This window comes from Cetorhinus maximus, unplaced genomic scaffold (assembly GCF_964194155.1).
Source record: "Cetorhinus maximus unplaced genomic scaffold, sCetMax3.hap1.1 HAP1_SCAFFOLD_1245, whole genome shotgun sequence".
Lineage (NCBI taxonomy): Eukaryota > Metazoa > Chordata > Chondrichthyes > Lamniformes > Cetorhinidae > Cetorhinus > Cetorhinus maximus.
In genome coordinates, this window is record NW_027597187.1 from 51,590 (window position 1) to 77,025 (window position 25,436).

The 25,436-nt window shown below is 43.3% G+C and overlaps 1 protein-coding gene across 1 annotated transcript; it reads right to left on the reverse strand.

The window, feature by feature from the left end:
* Positions 1-12,289: 12,289 nt before the first annotated feature.
* Positions 12,290-25,054, reverse strand: vps18 (VPS18 core subunit of CORVET and HOPS complexes). The gene is made up of 5 exons (XM_078536476.1): positions 24,881-25,054; positions 21,262-21,403; positions 20,288-20,379; positions 17,380-19,256; positions 12,290-13,196 (listed from the first exon to the last, which is right to left on the reverse strand). Exons 1-5 carry the CDS (start codon positions 24,990-24,992, stop codon positions 12,477-12,479), a joined length of 2,943 nt encoding a protein of 980 aa, XP_078392602.1. The 5' UTR covers positions 24,993-25,054; the 3' UTR covers positions 12,290-12,476.
* Positions 25,055-25,436: the final 382 nt, after the last annotated feature.

Here is a 25,436-nt window from a genome sequence, read left to right on the forward strand (position 1 = left end):
GAATTTCCAGCTACTCCTTTCCCTTACTACCTACCTTCATTTAACCTTCCCACTTTCTATCCTTTTCCGATTTGAAAGGGTGATGACAAAAGGTTTAGCTTTATGAACTAACTCATAATCATCAGCTATCTCTGCTGCTTGCCTTAAGAATCAACCCTCTGTTCCTCCACATGAGTTCTCACTACTGAAGGGATTGAGTCTTTAAATTCTTCCAAAAGAATTACTTCCCTGAGAGCTGTGTATGTTGTCTCTATTTTTAACAGCCGTATCCATCAGTCAAAATTACTTTGTTTTACTCTCTCAAACTCATAAGTTTGCTCAAGCTGTTTTCACATATTCCTAAATTTCTGCCTGTATGCCTCAGGAACCAACTCATATGCACTCAAAATAGCCTTTTTCACCACGTCATAATTCACTGATACTTCTTCAGACAGCGAAGCATGTACCTCATGTGCTCTACCCACCAACTTAGACTAACAATAATGTCCAGTTTTCCTATGGCCATTTCATCTGTTTAGTTATCTTGTCAAATGAAATAAAGAATGCTTCAATATCTTTATCCTCAAACTTTGGAAGAGCTTGTACAAATCTAAACATTTCCCCACTGGGTTTTACACTGGAGATAAGTCCTTCCTCACCTCCTGTGTCTCTTTTTTAACTGGCAACCTTTTAAGCGGGAATTCTCTTTCTTTCTCTCTTTCCCTTGCCTCTCTTTCTTTAACCTTCTTTCTTGCCTGAAATTCCAGTTCTAGCTTCCTTTCTTTCTCCTGCATTTCTGCTTGCTCCGTTTGAAATGCCCTTTCTCTTTTCTTTGCTTCTAATTAAAGTTTTTTTTTTAGTTCCTTTGCTTGTTCAAGTTCAAGCGTCTTCATTTGTAACTGAAGTCTCATTACCTCCAGCTATGACTCACTAGTGTCAGGTAAGCACTTCCAACTGTAGATGCTGTGCTATACTTTTAATTATATCTGATTTCCTAGCCCCTGCAGGTAACCCTAATTGTAATTTATCCACCAATTCTGTTAACTTACTCTTGGTTACTTTTGTAACCCAATCAGAGTTATATCTTCTACTCCTAGACAAGTCTTAGCAATTGCCAAAGCCATCTTTCAGTCTCACTACTTATAAAAATACCTCACCAGCTTCTGAACTCAAAGTGCTTCTCGTACTCGTACCTTAAGATTCACTAATTCCAAACCAACCAAGGAATTACAAATATTATCCTGCCAAGAGCCCCCAATTATTATGACACAGCAATTGGTAATGGCATAGTTGTTTAAATCACAAGAGAGAAACTTGAACAACTGTCATAATCTATATGTTCAATTGGTTTGCTTGAGATGCAGCTCTGAATTCAGGAATAAAATCACCAAGCCTCAAGAGGTTTTTTATATAAAACTAAATTAAACATTTAATTTAACAACAAATTAAACACATACACATGTCTACAAATTACTACCATAACTTTTAAACAAATCCCCAAATTAATCATTCCAGGTAAATCTTCACCAAGGCAAAAATAACCCATAGACTTTAAACAGACACCAAGCAAAGCACATTTGACCGTACTAATTCAAAATGAGGTTCCTTTCAATTTGGTTCCTTTGCAGATCGCTGTAGGGCTTACAGGCTGGTTAGATCTTAAATGCCTCTGACTCTCACACAAACTTCTTTCTGTTTATACCTAGCTTCCCCTTTGAATGTAAATTTTCCATTGTATTACTAGGTTTTATTAAATTTTACCTCTCTTAACAATAATGCTTTCATACCACCAATTTTATTAGTAATATAAACACATTGCTTGGCGTCTCCTAGCTAGGTGCGAGATTTTACTCATTCTTTTGAATGGTTTATTCAAAAAATGCAAATTACACTTTATCTTCTATCTAATTACTGTTTATCTAACTAACATCTCAAACTACTATACATCAAAGCACCCAGGCTAGCTGGCTTTAATCCAATTAAGACACACACATAGACACACACCCTACTACAATTCCAATTTAACAATAATTTCCAATATCGTTATAGACATCAATATCTCTTCATGACAACTTCTCCTCCCTTATCCTCTGTAATCATTTGTTTTACTTCATTTGTCAGCAATCCTGTACAGGTTTTGTTCTCCTCCTTGCTGAGCCCACCCATTTCTACTGTTAATTAGCTGCTTTGGAGACTGCCAGAACAATATCAGTCATTGGCCGAGTAGCCTGTCAATCAGGGACAGTCTATGTGCCAGATGGTTGCCTTGGATGCTTTCAGGAGAACAGCAGTGATTGGCTGAGTAGGACATGCCAGATTCCCCAGTCCTTCCTTACTTGTTTGCCTCGTGTGAGGAGAGCTGTATTGGTGTCAGTTGTGGAGGCGGAGGACTTGATGGGTGCTTTCTTCAGACCCAGAGCCTGGTAAACAAGGAAAGGCAGATCATGAACAAGCAGCTGGTGGCGGAGATAACGTCTAAAATGATGCTACATGTCTACAATCATCTGCAGGGAGGCAATGGTGTAGTGGTATTGTTGCTAGATTTAAAAAACCCATCTGGTTCACCAATGTCCTTTAGGGAAGGAAATCTGGCCTTACCTGGTCTGGCCTACATGTGACTCCAGACCCACAGCAATGTGGTTGACTCTTAATTGCCCTCTGAACAAGGGCAATTAGGGATGGGTAATAAATGCTGGCCTAGCCAGTAACGCCCACACCCCATGAATGAATAAAAAAAATCAAGACCCATTTACACTGATCTTTCACATGAGACCCACTGAAAATTTCTTCAACATGGAAAATCATGGAATTTTATTTTACTAAAGGTGCAGGAACTCTGCGCTGGGTCAGTATCCTGGAATTCCCTACTTAAGATCATTCTAGGTCCATCATCACCTCAAGGGCTATAGGGGCTTCAATGAAAAGCCTCACCATCCCCAATTCGGCCTTCCTGTCCTCAGAGCTAATAATAAAAAAAAACAGGCCTGTTTGTCTGATCTTTCTGGGAGAGGGGAATGTCCTATTTATACTGAAGATCTCGAGGTAGGCATTTATGATTTTAAACAGCAACCATGTAATGATAATGTGGCTGTCGGTATACTCTCAAGTCTCAGTCCATTCACAGTTTCAGCTGACCTCTAATCAGGATTGTTCCTTACTGCTTCACACAAAATCCTTGATGTCTCTTAACTGGTTGGACTCCATCTATTACACTCTCAGCCCAGTGTCTGATTCTAAGCCTGTTTCCCTGCGTATGCTGCTGATGAGGGAATTAATTCCTATTCCAATGATTGACTAATCAGGATTTATAGCAACAAGTTGTAATTCATTAAGTTAGCATTAGAGGTGAAAAGTTTTCTGCTATCCAGCCATAATCCACAGAGTAAAGGCCCATGGATAGTGGTCAAGAGTGGCAGCAACCCTTCTCTTTCTTACCAGAGACAGTCTGAAGCCAATTGGTGCTTTGGTTGAAGTGAGCTGCTGCTCTATGTCATTTCTCTGTCCTCTTCCATTGCTAACTTTTATTGACTGACCTTGGTGAACCTCCTTCAATATTTTAAATGATGCTACCTGAGATAGTTTTCCTGTAAATAGGAGGGGCTCTGCTTCGGGAGCCTCTCTCTCTCCCCCTCGGTGGCCGTTGCTACTCAATTCATCAGCAGTAAATGGCCATTCATGACTAAAGGCTGCTGTCCAATCACGGGAGGTTGTATCCAGATCCACCAGCAGCTTTGATTGAGAGGAAGTGGCACGATGAGGACACTTGCTATGTGGAAACCCCTAGGTCACAGTAATTACAGCTGAGGAAAATCATACAAGGACCAAGGATCAGGCAGGTGTGGCCATGAAATGCATATATACAGATGCCAAAAATATCAGAAGTAAGATATTGAATCTGGAAGCTCTTGTGGCAGCAAGGAGCATTACTTACAGCTTAGTAGCATTTTCAGAAACATGGCTCAATCCAGCCAAATGTAAGTACAATATTTGGAATATCATGTTTAGAACAGATAGAGTGGATAGGGTAGACCATTGTAGCAGGAGCATGTGAGAGGTATATGAGATGGACCCTGTGGGATGTAGAAAGTTGTGCAATGCACTGCTCTGGTTATACATAAATGTAAGAATACTCAAGTTACCACTTGGGAGCTACAAAATAAGAAGAAAGACAGTTTGCTCTTGCAAGAAATATGATGGGTGTATGAAAACAAACCAGTCACTTTATCTTAAAATCAGCCAAATATAAACTGTGCAAACCTAGATGGTTTAATGGCAGAGCTGGTAGGTGTACATTGTGAAGACCTTTGACCCGGAAGCAGTACCATAAAGAAAATTTGTAATTTCTTTCAAACGTCTGTGGAATCTGTAATTGTTTTTAAGAATGTTTGAAAGGGACAGAGTTTGTACCAATTGTAATATTCTTGGATAATATGAAATACTGGTCCATGTGCCCTGGCAACCCTTGACCTGGAAGCAGTATCAACAGGAAAGAAGTTAAAAAAGAAGCCTTACGGCTAGCAGACACAAAGGAGAGCTGCAGACAAAGGAGAGCTACAAGCAGAGGAGCTGGAGGGTGAAGGTGATCAGTGCACAGATGCAGACAGAGAGAAAGCAGAGTGAAACAAAAAAAGGAACACAGAAAATTCTTGAGGAGAAGCAACAAATCACTCTTAGGAAGAGGTCAGTTTTTCTGTTTGGCAGAAGAGACAGGAGCTCTTGGAGGTAATGTGCAAGCTAGTTAAAAGGGGCTAAAACTTAGAAAGCTGTGTGAATAGCTTCGAGACACTAAAGCACTGGGTATTTTCCCAGAAGTGACCAAACTGTGAACTGGGTATTATTGGCTGGTTAGTTGAAAATAACTCTGGAAAGCTACATCATCAGAACTATTGTGATCGAAGAGAGAGAGGATTCATAGTAGTGACCTTGCAGATGAAAATCGTACCCATGAAACTCTAAGGTGGAAAGTTGTTGTTGGATAGGACTCCTGACTTACCCTACATAAATAAAGAACAGCATATTGTGGAACTACATAGGGTAGCTACATAATGCCACATTTGTGTGGGGTGTGATGCAAATGCTTGAGGTTGCATATGTATCTTATTTGTGTTAATTCTGATTTGTGTTAAAGTAAAAGCTACAAAAGCTGGAATCTTGTTGGTAATTTCTTCAGTTGGGGAGTCATTCAGTAAATTTGGTTATTTTGGTTAATGGTTTCTCTCTGGCATGCTAACATGTATCACTGTACATGATAGTGCAGAAAAGCAAGGAGTGTTGGCATAGTTTGTGCAATATGCAAACTATTGCCATACCTGGCTGGCACTCTAAACTATAATCCCTTGGTTAGATTTGACATGTAGCAAAATACTAAAATGTAAAGATTCTTAATAATGTGGCATAAAATAAAAGCACTGACAAGATTGCAAAATTTTAGTTCTTATAAGCAGTAGTCATCACACTAACTGTCGCACACTGTCTTTTTTATTCATGGGATGTGGATATCATCAGCATTTACTGCAAATCTCTAGTTGCTCTTAATGAGTTGATGAGGTAATGAGCTGCTGCTTTCTTGAACAATTGCAGTCCCCAATGAAAATATTCCATTGTTATTTTTAGGTAGGGAGTTCCAGGATTTTGACCCAGCATTGAAAAAGAAATGACAATATATTTCCAAGGCAGGATGGTGCATTTTTTTACAAAATAATCTGGGGTCAAAATGGAGTATTCCTGCCTTCGCTATTCACAATAAAACAAACACCACCCGCATGAAGCAGGCATAGTTACTCTGTACAAGTTAGTTGATAAAGAAACTTGAGTTTTGACTGGGTAGCAGGTTTAAGATGTTAAGATATGTTGCTGGACAGGTTGATGTTTTATTTCTGATCTGATCCATGTTTGAAACCACTCTGGAACTTTTAATCTAACTGTGAAGGTTTCTGTAGTCATTCAAGTCCTAAGGGAATTAAATCAATTGTCAGCTCTCTTCAAAACAAAAGATGTGCAGTTTTCACTGGCCTTTAGTTCTGAGTTCTATCCTCCAACAATCACTTGTGTATTCAATATGCAACATCTCACCCCGAAAGGCTACAGCCTGACCAAGAAGCCTGAAGGCTTAGTTTATTGGCCCAAGAGATTGTGAAGAAAGGTTTTGATAAGAATCAATAAAAAGAAACAGTTTCCAGTAGCAGGAAGGTCGATAGCCAGAAGACACAAATTTAAGATAATAAGTAAAAGAACCAGAGACGACATGGCAAATTCTTTAATTACGCAGTTAGTTGTTGTGATCAGGAATGCACTGCCTGAAGGGATGTTGGAAGCAGATTGAATAGTGACTTTCAACAGTGGATAGGATGTATAGATGAAGACAAAATAAATTGCAACAGCTTTGGGAAAAGAGCAGGGAGTGCGACTAATTGGCGAGGTCTTTCAAAGAGCTGTTACAGACATGATGAGCCAAATTGCCTCCATCTACCTATAGCATTCTAAACAGCACTTTGTTACAGTGAAAAGATGGCTCCCTGTGACACTGTTTGCAGAGTTAATAACTTCTTTGTAATTAAAGCTAACCAGCTTCATGCCATTAAAGAAAATTTATTTCAGCCTAGGGGACATCCTCTCGTGACTAATCTGTACACCAACTCCATTTTCTTATCATAGTTCCATATCCTTTGATATACTTACCTAACAAAAATCTTTTGTCCTCAGTCTTGAAAACTCCAATTGATCCCCAACAACCACAGCATTTAGTGGAGAGTTCCAGAATTCCACTATGCTTTGGCCAGGATTTTATGGCCCCCTCCTGCCTGGCGGGATATTGCAATCCTGCCAAACTGAATGGATATTTAAATGGCTCGCCACATCTGCCAGTGGTGGGGGGGCGGGGGGGCATAAAATCCTGGCCTTTGTGTGAAAAAATGCTTCCTGATTTCAGTCCTGTATGGCCTGACTCGAATTGTTAAGATTTTTTCCCCCTTCTTCTGGATTCGCCCACCAAAGCGAATAGATTCTCTATATCTACCCTATCAAATCTTTTTAACATTGTAAGCACCTAGATCGGATTGCCCCTCAATCTCCTATGCTCAACAATAACTTGTATTTATGTAGCAGCTTTAACATAATGAACTGACCCACAGTACTTCACAGGAGTATTATAAAGCAAAACACCAAGACACTAAGGAGAGATTAGGTTAAATGACCAATAGTATGATCAAAGAAGTAGGTTTTAAGGAATAACCAAAAGGGGAAGAGAGGCAAAAGGGTGTAAAAAGAGAATTCCAGACGTTAAGGATGAGGCCCAATGGAAGCAATTAAAATTGGGGACACTCAAGATGCAAGAATTATATGAGCGCAAATATCTCAGAGGATTGTGGGGAAATTAGAGATAAGGAGGGACGAGGCCATGGAGGTATTGTAAACCAAGGATGAGGATCTCAAAATTAAGATGTCATAGGATGTCAAGGGAATACAAGCCAAGCATGCAACCTATTCTTATAATTTAACCTTCTGGGGAAACCATAGCACTACTGTCACAAGAATGGAGTCGTTCACAGAGATCTGAAATTAGAAAACATCTTGCTGGATGAAAATTATAACATTAAGGTATGATTTACTCTAAACAACAACAAAAGTCTGACTATTTCACTGGAACTATTATTCTGCAGTAGCCATTTTGAAAACAGCTTATATTCTTTGTGTGCTGAAAGTTATATTAACTGAAATGTTGAACATAGTGCTATGGATTGTTGATTGCTGTTCCCTTACCTCCAAAATCCTTTCTGTTCGTAGTGTAGAATGAAGGAAATATGTATTTTTGCATCAAGAAACATTCATTAATTCAGAGTGACCGCTTCAGAATTGATGTTGTGCTGGGGTCTGCAGGCAGACCTAGGCAGGTTCGATTCTAGCTTAGAGCTGGATCAGTTGATTTCAGCCAGGGCTGTGCTGGGGCATTAGGACAGGGCAGTCACACTCAGCTAGACATCTTGTACCTGTTCTAGTGAGTTCTGCTGACAGTGAACTTGTGGGCTGACATTTGACACCTGCCATCATGGCATCAGCTGCTGATGCTCAATCTCCAGCTTGCTAGGTGCTTGCTTGGGGCAAGGCCTGTGGAATTATAGAAAAGGGGGAAAATTAACAAAAAGAAAAACTAAGGCTATGGCTTCATTTGATGCTGTTTTACTATCGATAAATGAGAAAAGAGATTTACTTGTCATTTTATGCTGCCCTTTTGCGGGTATTGCTGTACAAGATTTTCATCAAACATTACAGGCCGGTGAGCCTTAGGACTGTGGTAGGGAAATTATTGGAGAAGATTCTTCGTGACAGGATTTACTACCATTTGGAAGCAAATGGGCGTATTAGTGAGAGGCAGCATGGTTTTGTGAAGGGGAGGCCGTGTGTCACTAACTTGATCGAGTTTTTCGAGGAAGTGACAAAGATGATCGACGACGGAAGGACAGTGGAGGTTATATACATGGATTTCAGTAAGGCCTTTTACAAAGTCCCTCATGGCAGACTGGTACAGAAGGTAAAGTTGCACGGGATCAGAGGTGAGCTGGCTAGATGGATACAGAATTGACTTGGTCATAAAAGACAGAGGGTAGCAGTGGAAGGGTGCTTTTCTGAATGGAGAGCTGTGACTAGTGGAGTTCCGCAGGGATCAGTGCTGGGACCTTTGCTGTTTGTAGTATACATAAATGATTTGGAGGAAAATGTAACTGGGCTAATTAGTAAGTTTGCAGACAACACTAAGGTTGGAGGAGTTGCAGATAGTGAAGAGGATTGTCAAAGGATACAACGGGATATAGATCGGTTGGAGACTTGGGCGGAGAAATGGCAGATGGCGTTTAATCAGGATAAATGCGAGGTAATGCATTTTGGAAGGTCTAATACAGGCAGGAATTATACAGTAAATGGCAGAACCCTTAAGTGCATCGACGGGCAGAGGGATCTGGGTGTACAGGTCCACAGGTCACTGAAAGTGGCAACGCAGGTGGATAAGGTAGTTAGGAAGGCATATGGCATGCTTGCCTTCATTGGCAGGGGTATTGAATATAAAAGCTGGGAAGTCATGCTGCAGCTGTCTAGAACCTTGGTTAGGCCACACTTGGAATATTGCGTGCAATTCTGGTCGCCACATTACCAGAAGGATATGGAGGTGTTGGAGAGGGTGCAGAGGAGGTGTACCAGGATGCTGCCTGGTCTGGAGGTTATTATCTATGAGGAGAGGTTGGAGAAACTCGGATTGTTCTCACTAGAGCGACAGAGATTGAGGGGCGACTTGAAAGAAGTTTACAAAATTATGAGTGGCATGGACAGAGTAGATAGTCAGAAGCTTTTTCCCAGGGTGGAAGAGTCAATTACTAGGGAACATAGATTTAAGGTGAGAGGAGAAAACTATAGAGGAGATGTGCAGGGCAAGTTTTTTACGCAGAGGGTAGTGAGTCTCTGGAATTCGCTGCCAGAGGAGGTGGTGGAAGCAGGTACGATAGTGGTGTTTAAGAGGCAGCTTGACAAATACATGAATAGGATAGGAATAGAGGGATATGGACCCTGGAGGTGCAAAATGTTTTAGTTGACAAGCAATATGATTGGCGAAGGCTTGGAGGGCTGAAGGGCCTGTTCCTGTGCTGTACTTTTCTTTGTTCTTTGTTCAATGTTTATCTAGGTATGTGCAACCTTTGAGCACCATGCTGGAACTTGTTTGAAAAACAAGTGAGCTTGTTAGGCCACTTCAGAGGATATGAAGAGTCAATTATATATTGTAGGACTGGAGTCATTTGTAAGCCAGACTAGGCAGGGATGGTATTGTAATTTACTCTGAACTCTGTCAATCATTTTGATATATGTTTTCTTTTCCCAACACCCCTGCCTCCCTCCCCCAACAAAGGCCAGTCTGTAACTTATGTCTTGCTTTTGTGGCACTGACCCTTGTTCAGCTAGTTACACATTCTGCTATTTGATCTTTTATGCCATTATTAGCACCTGCCTTAGTCTTTAACACTATCATTACCACCCCCTTTGTCGTATGAGTGACTTCTTTGTCAAATCTCTCCTGAGCTCCCACCTATCGCTGACCTATTTTGCTCCAGTTGCACTGCCCCCTTCGACAGTTTAAAACCCATCAAATTTTTGCCTTTCTTCAGCTCTGAAGAGTCGTCATACAGACTCAAAACATTAACTCTGTTTCTCTCTCCACAGATGCTGCCAGACCTGCTGAGTTTTTCCAGCATTTTCTGTTTTTACTTCAGATTTCCAGCATTTTGCCTTTATTATTATGCCAGTTTACCTTCTTTGAAGGACATTGCGTTACAAGTTGGTATTTAAAACAAGAGGCAGAGATGATATCATTGAATGCTTTTTCATCTGATACCCTGTTCTAAGGATACAGGTAAGGGGTAGGAGATGGGATTGGAGTAGACTGCTTCAATTGAGAGTTAGTAGAGGTGTGATAAGAGGGATGATGTTGGAAGATATACAATTTGGTCAAAACGGCAGTAAGGGACAGCCTCCCAGCCCCACCAAATCCTTGGGATATGTTTTCTGCAGGCAAAGTCTTACAAATCTTATTTGCACTGAGCATCATTGGTCCAAATGGCTGCCAACTGGCAGAACTCATCAAGACCCCAGCTGCCTTTGGCCTGCTCTAGTGAGGATTCTAATGGAACTGGCACCAAGCAAAGGGGAAGTCACGTGACTCTGAGGTGGGTTTTTGTCCCAAAGATGACTTTCATTGTCACATGAGGAAATCCAATGCCAGCTGTTTATCACTTCAGCCTGTATTATGTCCATTAATAGCAGGAGCTTGCAAAAAAGTTTCAAAAGGTCCACTGCCACCCTGCAGCTTCCCCTAGCACCAATCTAGGCCCCAGATCGGCTCAGCTCTTACCGATTGATGATCAGCAGCCATCCCAGTCAGCACCTTACCAGTCATGTGGCTTGCGTGACCTTTCACCCCTCGAGCCAGCAATTTATTTTAAAAGTTCAACATGAAAACTAAACTGGCAACAATATTAATACATTTTTTCACTGTTTAAATCCAATAATAAATTTATGATTGTGAGATGTTTGATTTATTACCATTACCTCTCAACACCCCTCATCCACCGATTCCTCACACTTCCGGTTCAGCGCAGAGGTAGAAGTTTCGATTGAGGACTCTCGGTTTGGGAGACAGTGAGGTCTACGGACTTTGAAATTGCAAAGCAACAAACCCAGAGCTTGTAGACAAATGAACCACTTGAATGTAAACTTAGTTTCCCCAGTCAAAGGCAACAGGGAGCTCCAGAGCGGGAAGAGCAAGTGGTGGTATGGCCCTGCCAAATCGATCGATCGATCTCTCTCTCTCTCTCTCTAGAGAAAACATGGCCAAACATAGCAAGACCCAAAAAATGGTCAGAAACGCAAAGGTACTGGAAGCTATGGGTAAGGGGAAAATGGACCTTAAGAATTCTACATATAGAATTAAATGTGTAGAACATGCTTGCAACTAGGGTTACTATGGACAGACAGGTATAGATAGGGGTAACTACAGCAACAGCCCACAGAATTAGTCTCAGAGAAAAATGATAATTTACTTAAACACAGAAAAGGAAACAAACAAGAGAAATAAAATGATGAGTTGTTTTGTTGGGGGGAGTTTAGGAATGTAAGTGATGCCCCGGAGGCCATTCCTTAGAGCTGCTGTAAGCACAGGTATGGAGATCTGCAGCTTATAAATGCATCTGCAGCACTGGAAGAATCTTTCCCATTAAGTATAACCAAGCCAGGTGAACATTTAACAAGCACACGAGCAAGTCATGATCAAAAAAGTATGCTTGGCTGAAATGCTGTTAGGCTGCAAGTTTTGCATTCAGTAAAACAAAAATATATGTTTGATTGTATAACTAATTTTCACGTAAATACTTGAGTTACAAGGATCTGTGGAATTTTTAGAATATGTAGGGGAGGGGTGGCTTCAGAAAACAAAAAAGGTTGAGAACCCCTGAATTATAGCTATGTCATTTCATGCAGATAACTCCAAGGAACCAGTAGGGAGCAGAAATTAATCTCCAGGTTAAACTGCTAACACAAGAATGGCAGGTTTCCTTCCCTATGTGACATAAGAGAACCATTTGGATTTTTAATGACAATTTGATGTCATGGTCACTTTTACCGATACCAGCTTTTTATTTCCCAATTATATAAAAGTGGATTCAAATTTACTAACTTCTACGGTTGTAATCTGAACGCTCATTCTCTGGACTCTTGAATTATACACTTTTCCCGGATATGTAACTCCAGATAGTGCAGAGAATGGACTACATACAACTTTAACTGTACAATATGTTAATTTATTTGCTACCATTGGTAGCTACACAAACTTTTTGAATATTCAGCAGCGTAGAAGCATCAGTCACAAGTGAAATGTGTAACACTCTGCAGTCCTGGAATCTGAGGCACTGATTCAGCACATAATGGGCCAAGAGGTGGGAACAGAGTACCACAGGGAAAAAATCTTACAACCAGCTGTTGTTCTCCTCCTCACATTTTTGTGGCTCGATAAAAGGTTTGTCTATCGATTTAATTGTCAGTTCTCCGCAGTAGATGCACTCAGCTGCCACAATATCCTCGATGTCGGCTTTGATCTGATCACGGGACTGCTGTCCCTGGTCACTGCCCTCTCCTTCCTTTGGGCGCTGCCGAGATTTAGCCTGGTTGCTGGTCACCAGCTTCCTCTGCAGCTCCTCCAGTCTGGTCTGCTTATAGGGGGAAAGGTGGGGGATCACTTCCTGCAGCAAGCAGTCCGAGTGGAACATGTGGCCACACAAGAACAGATAGAACGGTCGGTTCAGTAGTGGGAAGTCACACGAAGCGCACTTCTCCTGAGACTCCACCACACCATACTTGTTTCTCATCTCTTGGATGTCTTCCCGGATCCGCTTGGCACTCTCAGTCGCCTCCTCCATCTCCTGCTTGAGCTCGTCGATGTGCTTGTTGTACTCCTGAAGGGAACTGCAAATGGCCTCTTTGAAATGGTCGATGGTCACAAAATCAGGGAAGAAGGGTAGAATGTCTTCAATCTTCAGCAGGTTGCAGCTGGAGAGGCAGACCATGGCCTTTTTCACATCCTTCTCCTCCTGGACCACATGGCGGGCAATCTTCAGCCACAGCTTCTTACGAAGCTCCTCATCTTCCTCTGGCATATCCGCGCATGACTTAGCAAGATCTACATCCATCTTTAAAAAAACAGACATTCATTAATAAGCCTGGCATAAGGAGGAGAACAGAAGCAGAGCATAAACCACACCCTAGGTACAATCCACCTAATCATGGACTCTATCAGATTCAATTAATCCAATGAAAGAAAATTACATGTGACAACAATGACACGGCAACCTGCTTCATATCGGAACTTAACTCTAACTACCTCCATTGGATTTGTAGCCTCCAATATCCTTGTCCAACAAAAATCAATCACAGTTGGACATTTTCAAATGACCCACAGCCTCAACAGCCTTTTGGGGGAAGAGTTCCAGATTTCCACTATCCTTTGTGTGAAGAGAAGCTTCCTGACATCACCCCTGAATGGCCTAGCTCTAATTTTAAAGTTATTCCCCCTTGCTCTGACTGTCCTTACCAGAGGAAATAGTTTCTCTCTACTCTATTAAATTGTTTGATTATCTTAAATACCCTAATTAGATCACACAATCTTCTATATTCAAAGGAATAAAAGCTTATAGTCAAAACAACTGGTCCTCATATCATTTAACTTCTTTAGTCCCACTATCATTCTGGTGAATTGTATTGCACCCTCTCAAAGCCAATATATCCTTCCTGAGATATAGGAGCATTAATTATTATTTTTTTTTAAGTATGGTTTGGTCCATGACATTCAGTTCAAATTGCACGACTACTTTTTAATAATTTTTTTTTTGAATCTTAGTGACTAAACCAAAAAATACACAAACATTACCCAGCGATACGTACATTGCTGTGGAGTACCTAGCCCGGTTAGTTTACTGGGGGAAAGTAATGACTTGTTAGTTATATCAGAAATTCTCTCCAGGTGTTAAATTGCAGAAGACAATACCAAGAAGTTGTTTCTCAGACCTGGTCTATCTAATTGGGTGGAAGAAACATTTGAAGTTCTTTTGGAGTATAAAAGAAATGTTTTGAAAAGCCCATGTGGAACAGTACAAGTATTCCTGACTTTCCCCATCTTGCTGTTTTCTTGCTACAAACATTTCCAATTCATGGCAGTGAGACAGGACTCTGGGCAGAACCCATGTTACAATCAAACATGTGACTCAAAGCTTCTGAAGAGATTAAGAATTTGGACAGTTTAAGGTATTGTGTAAGTCAAACACGTTATTGTTTTTTCTGTATACCTTTTAGCTTCTGTGCAATTACATATCCTGTAAATACACTTGACTGGTCTTAGTCTGAACAATACAGTGAGCAATATAAGATTTTTAACCTATTAGAGCAGACAGTCCATACAATTTCTGGAATAAATTATTTTGGGATTCAAAAGGTACAAGTTTCAGAAAAACAAAGGATGTAGATTTGCCTTTGGCACAGTGAACACATTGGGAATGAGACTAAACCGTAATAGTCTCTGGAAAAAATCCTTAATCCTCAGATAAATATAGCAAATTGGATTTTACTTGGCCAGCCTGGGCTGATTTTTTTTTTAAGGATAATATTTCTATAATTCCAATGTCGTCTGTTCACTCAGAGTAAGCCAGCAGCCTGGAAACAGATAGATTATAACTGTGGTTTGAAATTATAATTTATATTCCAAAGACAATCTCCAACATTTCAGGCTATTGAGAGATGTTGTCTGAAGGTCCAAGTGTTCCAGTCCACTGACACAGTCTGGTTCTTAGCTAAGCAGACAGATGGGATCCTACTTCCTACACCAGAATAGCTCTCACAGAATGATCGTGTGATTCACAGCTCAGTGCATCAAGGCTCCAGACTCTCAGGTTTGAGGGGAAGCAATTCGGAGAGGGGTCGTATTCTGCCACCTAGAGTGGATTGTGTTTTTGCAGCAGCAAGAAACTGGTAGCATTTTAGAAGTCTGAACCAGTTTAGCATTGAAAGGCTAAGCTGGAGAAGGTAACCCCATTTAAAAGTTAATTTCACCTCTTTGTAGGGGGACTGCCAGTTTGTGGAAGACATTCATTGTTTTGAAACTGCTTGGATTTAAAGGAGCTTGAGAGGAGAGAGATTTAATGGAATGGAGGTTTAGAAGGCTCAAAAAAAAAAGCATTTAGTACAGATGGGGGTGGCCTCGAGGGTAGCAGAAAGAACATAATTATTTGAAGCTTGTAGAATAAAACAAGAAACAGGAGGAGTAGGCTATTCGGGCACCTCGAGCCTGCTCCACCATTTAATAAGATCATGGATTTTCTGATTGTGACCACAACTCTACTTTCCTGACAGCCCCCAAAACCCTTGACTCCTTTATGGATCAAAATCTGTCTAACCTCAGTCCCAAATATATTCAGTGGCTCGGGGTCCACTGTTCTCCTAAGAATTCCTAAGACTAACGACCCTCAGAAGAATGTCCTCGTCATCTCTATCTTAAGCAAATCAGTCTGATGTACAGCGTGCCCTGGATAGCTAGCCATTGGCCCCATTATTCACAACAATACTGCCACAAGACTCATTTAGGTATGTTGGTATCACAACCCTACGGAATGTAAAGCCATATTTCGTGTGGCAGGAAGCACTCACCCGACAGTAGGTTGAGTTTCATGCTAATGGAGAAGTTTACCCAGACTCCTCAGCAAGAAAGAAACTGCTCCATGATAAAATTTAGAGAGGGAGAGAGAGAGGCATTCACAACCAGTGGAATAAGTTAATGGGGGCAAAGAAAGCAAAATATAGCCAGAAGTAAAAAGGGCAAGGATAAAGGATAAGTATACTTAAAGGATAAGTACGTGGTATGGCCCAGCAATACCTATAACATTTCATTATAATCCCAATGATAACTCCACCAACACTGAGCTGTGAACGTGCAGTGCATGAATGCAATGTCCAGTTTAGTGCAGAGAGACACAGATCACAAAGCTCCTAGCTCTGGTCACCAGTTCATGGTGAACTAGCTAGTTTTACTCAGGAACAGCAGTTGGCCACATCTGGTCTTAGCAAAGGGAAGCCAGTCATTGCTTAGTTGGTAGCACTCTGAATTATTAGGTTGTGAGTTCAAGCCCACTCCCATAAACTTGAGCACAAAATGCAGGCTGACACATCAGTGCAGCACTGAGGGAGTACTGTGCTGTCAGAGAGGTGCCTTCTTTCAGATCAAACCTTAAACCTACCCTCAGATGCATGTAAAAGATTCTGTCCTGACCAATATTTCTCCTTAGCGAACATCACTAAAAACTATTATCTGCTCATTATCACTTTGCTGTTTTGGGGATCTTGCTCTGTGTAAATTGGCTGTCATATTTCTTGCATCTCAAAGTATCTAAGTGCTTTGGGATGTCCTGAAGTCATGAAAGGCACTATAGAAATTCAAGTCTTTCTCTTTGTAAGAAAAAATGAGCTAAGGATCCTCAATCCCAATGACTGTTGCAAGTAGTATGTATGTGCAGTGTCAGTCTTAGTATCAGAGCTGCTGCATTAAAACAAACAATTTAGAGAGGTAGAGAGAGAGGCATTCACAACCAGTGGAATAAGTTAATGGGGGCAAAGAAAGCAAAATATAGCCAGAAGTAAAAAAGGCTTGACGCAGATTAACAATAAATTCAAGTTACCCATTTTTCGGGCCTCTGCAGTCCTTAACCAATTGCAAGTTCTTGTACCTTTCATTTATCTACTGTTCCCTCTGTAAAACATGCTTTTGATGATTCAGTTTTGGTCCCCTTAACTAAGGAAAGATATACTGGCATTGGAGGCAGTCCAGAGAAGGCTCACAAGGTTGATCCCAGGTTTAGAGGGATTCTCTTATGAGGAGAGGTCGAGTAGGTTGTGCCTGTACTCATTGGAATTTAAATGAGAGGTGACCTTATTGAAACGTCTGATTCTTAGGGGACTTGACAGGGTAGATACTGAGAGGTTGTTTCCCCTTGTAGGAGAGTCCAGATCCAGAGGGTATAATCTCAGAGTAAGGGGTCGCCCATTTAAAACAGAGATGAGGAGGAATTTCTTCTCTGAGGGTAGTGAATCTGTGGAATTCTTTATCGCAGAGGGCTGTAGAGGCTGGGTCGTTAAGTATATTCAAGGCTGAGATAGACAGATTTTTAATCAGTAAGGGAATCGAGGGTTATGGGGAACAGGGGCGCTGAGGATTCTCAGATCAGCCATGATCTCATTGAATGGCAGAGCAGACTCGATGGGCCAAATGGCCTACTTCTGCTCCTATGTCTTATGGTCTTGAGGATGAGAGCAACATAAACCCAAACATACCTGGAGTGCAAGATCCACCGCCTCTTCATACAGTTCCATTGTCTTATAAATGTGCACACAGGCTCGATGGTGGCCATTCTCTGCACAAAGACGCAGTGCGTACTTCAGGTCATAATAAACATGGGTTTGATTTGCGTTTGATCCACCTTGTTCCAGATACCACAGCAGGGCCTTGGGCTTGTATTTGGCATACAGCGACAGCAGATAGTTGTGAATTGCCTGGTCAGTGACATCCAGCTGGTGCACACAGAATTCCAGGTAGCGAATGGCTTCGCCAATCTGTTCCGAGCTGCCAATCTGGCTGTAGTTGACCAGTGCTGGGATAAGGTTCTTGGGATCAAGCCGCCTCTGCATGCCAACCCAGGCATCCACCACCAGCCTGGGAATGTGCTGCATAAGGACAGGGGAGAACTTGTAGAACAGAGCGGGGTCCTGGTACTTGGACATGACTTCCAGCGCTGCACTGTAGTCATCATGCTGGCAGTGATGGGCCACGACCCGCTCGTAGTCCTGCATGATCACAGAGAAGAATACCATGTCCTCCACGTTGCCATGGCTGGCCAAGAGGTCATAGATGGTCGTGCGGTTGTTGTGCAGGCACTCCTTAATTTTGGAGCCGCTCAGGAATTTCCGGAACTCCTCCCTGGTCGTGTCAAACTGGATCTGCTTGCCCTCATCACCTTCGAGTGTGCCTAACCAGTTCAGGTAGATCTCGGTGAGCCAGGTCACCAACAAGGTCAGCTGGGTTTTGTCCTCTAGCTTCAGGTTTTTCAGCTTTCTCAGAAGAAATTCCTTCAGTGCCTCCTCTTGTTTGGCTTCAATAAACTTCAGAGCAATCTCCTCAAAGTACCTCTGAGTTAGGGCATAGTACTTAGCGCTTTCCACGTACTTCTTGTTTTGAAAACAGTGATCGGCCTCTTTGGCAAGGACAGTGTCCAGACACTCGGGGCGGTCTTTGCAGTATTCCTTAGCCAGGTCAAACTTTCCCATGTTCATATACATCTGCCAAACATCCCGTGATTCCTTCTGAATGTGGTACCGGAAAACAGCCTTCTCTGTGTATATCCAGATTTGCCCAGTCACAGAATCCTTGATCATCCGCAGGAGGCGGCCAAATTTATCAGAGAACACATCCTCAAAGACCAGCTGCCCATTCAGCGTGCAAATGGCCTTCACCCTGTCAGAAAGCAACAACAGGAAGTGGAACTGGGTGAGGACAATGGAGCGGGGCGGCTCGAGCTGGGGCTCGATGTCAGCCGAGTACTCCCAGACCTTTACATCACTCAGGAGGGAATCGGGCCTGCTGTAGTCTAAAGTGCCATACAGCACACCATTACCCATCATCCAGGCGAAGGAGCGGGGACTGGTTCGGAGCTTGGAGGTGTAGAAGGAGATCTCACTGTAGCCCAGACTGACTGGGAACTCCTGGAAGCTGGGCAAGCTGTCAGTGTACTGGCTAAAGATGGGCTGGAACGGCTGCTGCTCACCAGCCTCTGGGGCCCTCCCAACAAACTGATACAACCGTTTGCGGGTGGTGGCGATAACAAAGAACTTCGCCTCAGTGATGCGCTCAATCTCCAGGCAGCAAACAGGAGCTGGGGACCCGTCTTCCTCCAGGCTGTACACATACTTGAAGAACAGATCGGGACTGTAGTTAAACAGTCGATCCTCCGACACCACAACCTCTGCCTCATACATCTGTCCTTGGCTGGTCCCCACCAGGATGGGGCCAGTGTTGCTCTCGCTCCCCAGATGTTTGTTCCAACCCACACTCTCGATCAAATGTCCTTTCCAGCGGGAGAGGCTTCTCACTTTCTGAGAGTTCCTGTTGAGGTAAAGACACTCACTGGAGGTGAGGCTGATCAGGAGATGGGACCCTACAACAGAGAGAAAATACATCAAAGTCATTTCACACTGAATGCAGTATGATAGTTACACCAGGGCAATGCACACCATCCTAAATCTCAAGATCTAGTTTGCCTGAGGTAAAATCTGTTACTGGGGCTGAAAGGGAAAACAAGACATAAAAAACAGTTGGAAGAAGAGCTGTCTGGTTCAGCTGGACTGGCAGATCTGACAGAAATATTTGTGTCCAGTTCCCCTGGGAAAAAGAATCAGGCATGGTTCTTGCTGCAGAGCACTATCCAGTGAGCTGCCAAGTTCAAGTGAGATCATATCCCTGCTCAGTTTATAATCCCTCCAGCCTGAAAACCTGTCCCCACTCAGCGTGGACTCTCACTGCCACTGAGGTGTGGTACCAGTGGCAGACACTAGAACCTCTCCCCCAACAAGAATGAGGGCCTCACGAGAGGTGAAATGTTAGAGAAAAATGTCAATGTCTCATTTCAGAGACACAATGTTGAATACCATGCTGACTGACACATCTGCTCCATAACTGGGGAGATGTCAGGTGGGTCGAGGCTGCTGTGCAGAGGCTTCTCAGTATGGACAAGCTTGGATTATCACAACAATTCGCATTCATTCAATGCCTTTAATGTGGTTGAAAGCCGCCAGGCCCTTCACAGGAGTGCAAATGGACAAAATTCGATACTGAGCCAAAGGATATGAGGACAAGTGGTCAAAAGTTTGGTAAGAGATAGATTTTAAGGAGAGAGGGATGGAAAAGCAGAGAGGTTTCAGGGGGGAATTGCAGAGTTTAGGGCCTATGCAGCTGCTAATGGTTCAGCAATTGAAATTGGTGAAGGGAAAGAGGCCAGAATTGGAATTGCTCAGAGATCTCAAAGAGTTGTAGGGGGGGTGATTACAGAGAAAGGGAGGGGCAGTCATAGAGAGATTTGAATACAAGGTTGACAATTTTAAAAATCAAATACTGCTGGAGCAGGAGTCAATGTATGTCAGTGAGCACATTACCCCACGACAAAAGAAAAAGAAACTACAAGCTCCTTACCTGAGGGATCCAGAAACAGCTTGTGGATCCTGGCATCATCTTTGCGCCCCACTTCAATCTGGTTTGGTTGGTCAGGTTTTCCCAGGTCAATCCTGCCCAAGCGCAGAAAAAAAAAGACCAAAGATCAAACTGCCAGATTGGAGTAAAAACCCCATCTAAATTATCAGCAATAGTCCCAGTGTAGAACATGACCCAGAGAGTCCATGGCTCAATTCAGAGCTTTGCTGTTGAGCTGGGTGAGACTGCCCTATACAATCATAACCAGTGAATTACCTGCAATGGTTTCTTTTTCCACTCCCACATCATATCCTTGGCCGACTCCTATTTTTATTAATTCACAAGATGTGGTGTCCCTGGTAGGACCAGCATTTATTGCCCATCCCCAATTTCACTTGAAGGTGGTGGTGACCTGCCTTCTTGAAATTTACTGACTTTCTAGGCCTTTTAAGAGCGCAATTAAGTGACAACCACATTGTTGTGTATCTGGAGTCATACATGAGCCAAACTGGTTAGGATGGCAGATTTCCTCCATTAAAAATACTGGTGAATCAGATTTTTTTTTCTCCAATCTGGTAATTTGATGGTCACTGTTACTTATGTAGCTTTTATTCCAGGCTTTTATTTAAGTAACTGAATTTTAATTTTCCCAGCTGGTGGGATTTGACTCATATTGCCAGATTAGTCTAAGATTTTCTTTACTAGTCCAGTAGGCTACCATTCTCTGTAAAAAAACATAATGGGAAAAGTGAAGCTCTTGTCTTCAGTCCCCGCTACAAACTCTGTTCATTAACCACCAACACCATCCATTCCTTGTGAACTGTCTACAACCAAACCACCATAACTGACACCAGGTAACGCAAATTGGGACAAGGACAAAAAAACCTTTTAATACAAAGACAAATGGTATCTACAGGAATGCAGCCACAAGAGCTTAGGGAGGTGCGGAGGGCGGGGGAAAGAGGTGGGGTCCTTACCTGAGCAGGGTGTCCTTGCCCAAGCACATACACAGCTGGTTGCTGCATACCACAAGGTGGCTGATGGCGCTGGGAGGGCTGAAATCAATTCTCTGTTTGGAAAAAATTGGCCTCTCCTCTTCCAAACGAGCACTAATGTAACCTGCGGCAACCAGAGATTAAAGTTAGACCCCACGACCTAATAGATGGCACCACAGTAGCAGGAGAACTGCAGGCCAACTGTTACCTACCAACCGTCACTGCCTGTGTTTAGCGTCAATAACCACCAGTAAAGGCAGAGGGAAATGCTATCTTCTCCCTCCCCTCTACACCCAGCCTGACTGCAATCTGCTCCTGCGTGGAGACATCGTATCACCAGTGCACGCAGAAACCCACTCACTGTGCCCCTCACTCCCAGTAAATCACGACCAGGCCTTCATTTCTCCACTGCTTCCCCCATCACCCTCTTACCCTTTGTAGTCACCCCCACCCTCTGCTGCCCCCTTGTCTCCCCCCACCCACCATCTGCTGATCCCCTGCTCCTAAACTGCAGCGCCTCTCTTTCTCTTCTCCTTCTGCCCTCCGTGGCCTGCCTCTGACCCCCCCTCCTCTGGTCAGTGATTATGGTGTAGGAGGCCATTCAGCCAGTCAAGTTCAAGCCTGCACTTTGTAGGGCAACCCAGTCAGTCCTAGTCTTCTGCTCTATCCCCATAGCTCTGCAAGTTTATTTTCCTCAAGTGCCCACACAATTTCCTTTATAAATCATTGTCTCCGCTTCCACCCTGCCCTCTTAGGCAGCGAGTTCTAGGTCATTAACATTCGCTGTGTAAAAAAAAAAATTCTTCCTTATATCCCCACTGAATCTCCTGCCCAACCTTAGATCTGTGTGCCATTATCTTTGTACCATCAGCTAATGGGAACAGGTTTTCTTTGTTTATCTTATCAAAACCTCCTTTGCTCCAAGGAGAATAACCCCAGCTTCTCCAACCTAATCCAGTAGCTAAAATCCCTCACCCTGAAAATTCCCCAGATTTGGGGAAGGTTCTATTAGATTGGAAAATAGCAAATATAACTCCTTTATTCAACAAGGGAGGGAGACAGAAAGCAGTAAACTATAGGCCAGCTAGCCTAACATCTGTCATAGGGAAAATGTTAGAAGTTATTATTAAAGATGTTATAGCAGGGCACTTAGAAAGGCAATCAGGCAGAGTCAACGTGGTTTTGTAAAAGGGAAATCATGTTTAACGAATTTATTAGAGTTCTTTGAAGGAGTCACATTTGCTGTGGATAAAGGGGAACCAGTGGGTGTACTGTACTTAGCTTTCCAGAAGGCATTTGATACATCAAAGGTTATTGCAGAACATAAAAGCTCATGGTGTAGGAGGTAACATATTAGCATGGATAGAAGATTGGCTAGCTAACAGGAAACAGAGTAGGCATAAATGGGTCTTTTTCTGGTTGGCAGGATGTGACGAGTGGTGTGCCACAGGGATCAGTGCTGGGACCTCAACTTTTTACAATTTATATAAATGACTTGGATGAAGGGACCGAAGGAATGGTGGCTAAATTTGCTGATGACACAAAGATAGGTAAGAAAGTAAATTGTGAGGAGGATGTAAGGAGGCTACAAAGTGACAGATAGGTTAAGTGAGTGGGCAAAGATCCAGCAAATGGAGTATAATAAGGGCAAATGTGAAATCGTTCATTTTGGCAGGAAGAATAAAAAAGTTTATTATCTAAATGGAGAGAGATTGCAGAGCTCTGAGATTCAGAGGGATCTGGGTGTCCTAGTGCATGAATCACAAAAGGCTAGTGTGCAGGTACAGCAGGTAATTAGGAAAGCTAATAAAATTGATTACAATAGTAGGGAGGTTATGCTTCAGTTGTTCAGGTGAGACCACATCTGGAGTATTATGTACAGTACTGGTCTCCCTATATAAAGAAAGATGTAAATGCAGTAGCAGTTCAGAGAAGGTTTAGTAGACTAATACCAAGAACAGGCAGGTTGTCTTACGAGGAAAGGCTGGATAGGTTTGGCTTGTATGCACTGGAAGAGTAAGAAGCAACTTAATTGAAAGCTTTAAGATCCTGAAGGGTCTTGACAGGATGTTTCCTAGCACTACCGCTTGGGGACCACTGCTGTCTATCATCCTCTAGTCTGAAAAACAACCATTTGCTATGACCCACTCTTTTCCATCCTTAAGCCAATTTTTTTGATCCAAAAAATCCACTGACCCCATATTGCATGAGCCTCAATTTTGTTGACCAGGCCTTTGTGATGTTTTGTCAAAGGCTTTTTTAAAATCCACATAGACAACATATTACATTCCCTGCATCAACCTTCTCTGATACTTGATCAAAAAATTCAATTTAGATTTGTCAGACATGATCTGCCTCTTAGAAATCCATGCTGACTCTCATTAATTAATTCAAATCTGTCCAAGTACCTGTTAATTTTTTTTAAAATTGTTTCTAAAACCTCACCCACCACTGATGTTAAACTGACTGGTCTGCAGTTACCCGAAATGTCCTTACATCCTTTCTTGAATAAGGGTATCACCTCTACAGCTTTCCAATTCTCACATATTTCTCCCATATCTTGGGAAGATTGTAAGATTATGGCAAGCCCTTGACAATCTCCACCCCCACAAATGACTCTATGACTTCCTTTAGCCACTCGCGATGCAAGCCAACTGGACAAGGCAACTTATCCATTCTAAGCATAGCCAGCCTTTCCAGTACATCCTGCCGATTGACTTCCACCCATCCGTTACTTCTACCATCACTGCTTCTACCCATATTTTGTCAGCATCTTCTTCCTTTATAAACACCGATACAAAGTACTCATGACGTATTCTAGATTTGCCCTGCACCTCCAAGGCTAATTCACCTTCTTTGTTCCTAGTAGCCCCACGCATCTCTTACTACCCACTTGCTATTAAATATTCTTATTGAAGGTTTCTGGGTTCCCTTTAATGTTAACTTTCATTCTATTCTCATATTCTCTCCTTGCCAGTCCAATCCAATTTTCTTCTTCGTGTTCCCCCTCAGCTTATTGAGCCTGGTTTTTGCTTGAAGAAATCATCTGATGTACATCATGTACTCACTCCCCTTCCCTCCCCAACCTTTTCTGCCCCCTCTCCCACTCATCTGCCCCTCTTCTCATCACGTGCCCTTCTGCCCCCTCTCCCATTCATCTGCCCCTCTTCTCATCACGTGCCCCTCTGCCCCCACCCTCCTTCTGCCCCTCTGCCCCCACTCTCCTTCTGCCCCTCTGCCCCTTCACCTCCCTGCTCTTCTGTCCCCTCTACCCATCCCTCCTTTCTGCCTCACGCACCCCTTCCCCTAACCCCCACCGTCCTCAAACCCTTCCCCTACTCATCCCCTCCCTAACTTCCCTCTCTTATCCCTCCCCCCTTCCCCTGCTCCAATTCTTCCCCCTCCTGCCCCTTCTTCCCCCCCCCCCCTTTATCCTCTCTCTCTTTCTACTCCTTTTACACCCTTCCCGGCCATCCTTTTACCACCCACCCTCCGCCCAATCTTTATGCGGCTCCAACCCCCCCCCCCCCCCCCCCGCCGGAAGTTGAGCCGCCGCCCCTCTGGAGGGGTCCCGTCTCATCGTTGCCCCTCCCCCCGGTACCTGACTGCCCGATGCCTGTCCCGCCAAGTCGTTGCTGTTGATACGGGAGGCCGGCAGGCCGGGAGCGGGCCCGGGCCTGGGAATCCTCATACTCATCCAGTATCGAGCTCATGACGCTGGACCGAAAACAGACAAGACAGCAGCCGAGGCCTGAGCCCGCCAGCCAGCCAATCACAGCCGGGCTCCCGGAAACCCCGCCCACGCGACAACTAGCCAACCCCAGCCGAGTTTAGTAGCTCTGCGCGTTTACCGGTTCATCCAATAAGAGCCGGGATGACCTGTCAGGACTGCGGCGAGTCGAAGCTCCGCCCAATTATTGAAGATCCAATCACACCCCAGAGCACAGAAAGCCAGGCCAAAGGTCAATCTCAGCCTTGGTCACGGTCACTGAGGGAAGTCGGATAGCGACGCTGTTAATGACGCTCCATGTGTGAACTTTTCTTTCTTTATTCTCCTCCGGGATGTGCGCGTCCCTGGCTGGGGCAGCATTTATTGCCCATCCCTAATTGCCCTTGAGAAGGTGGTGTTGAGCTGCCTCCTTGAACCGCTGCCATCC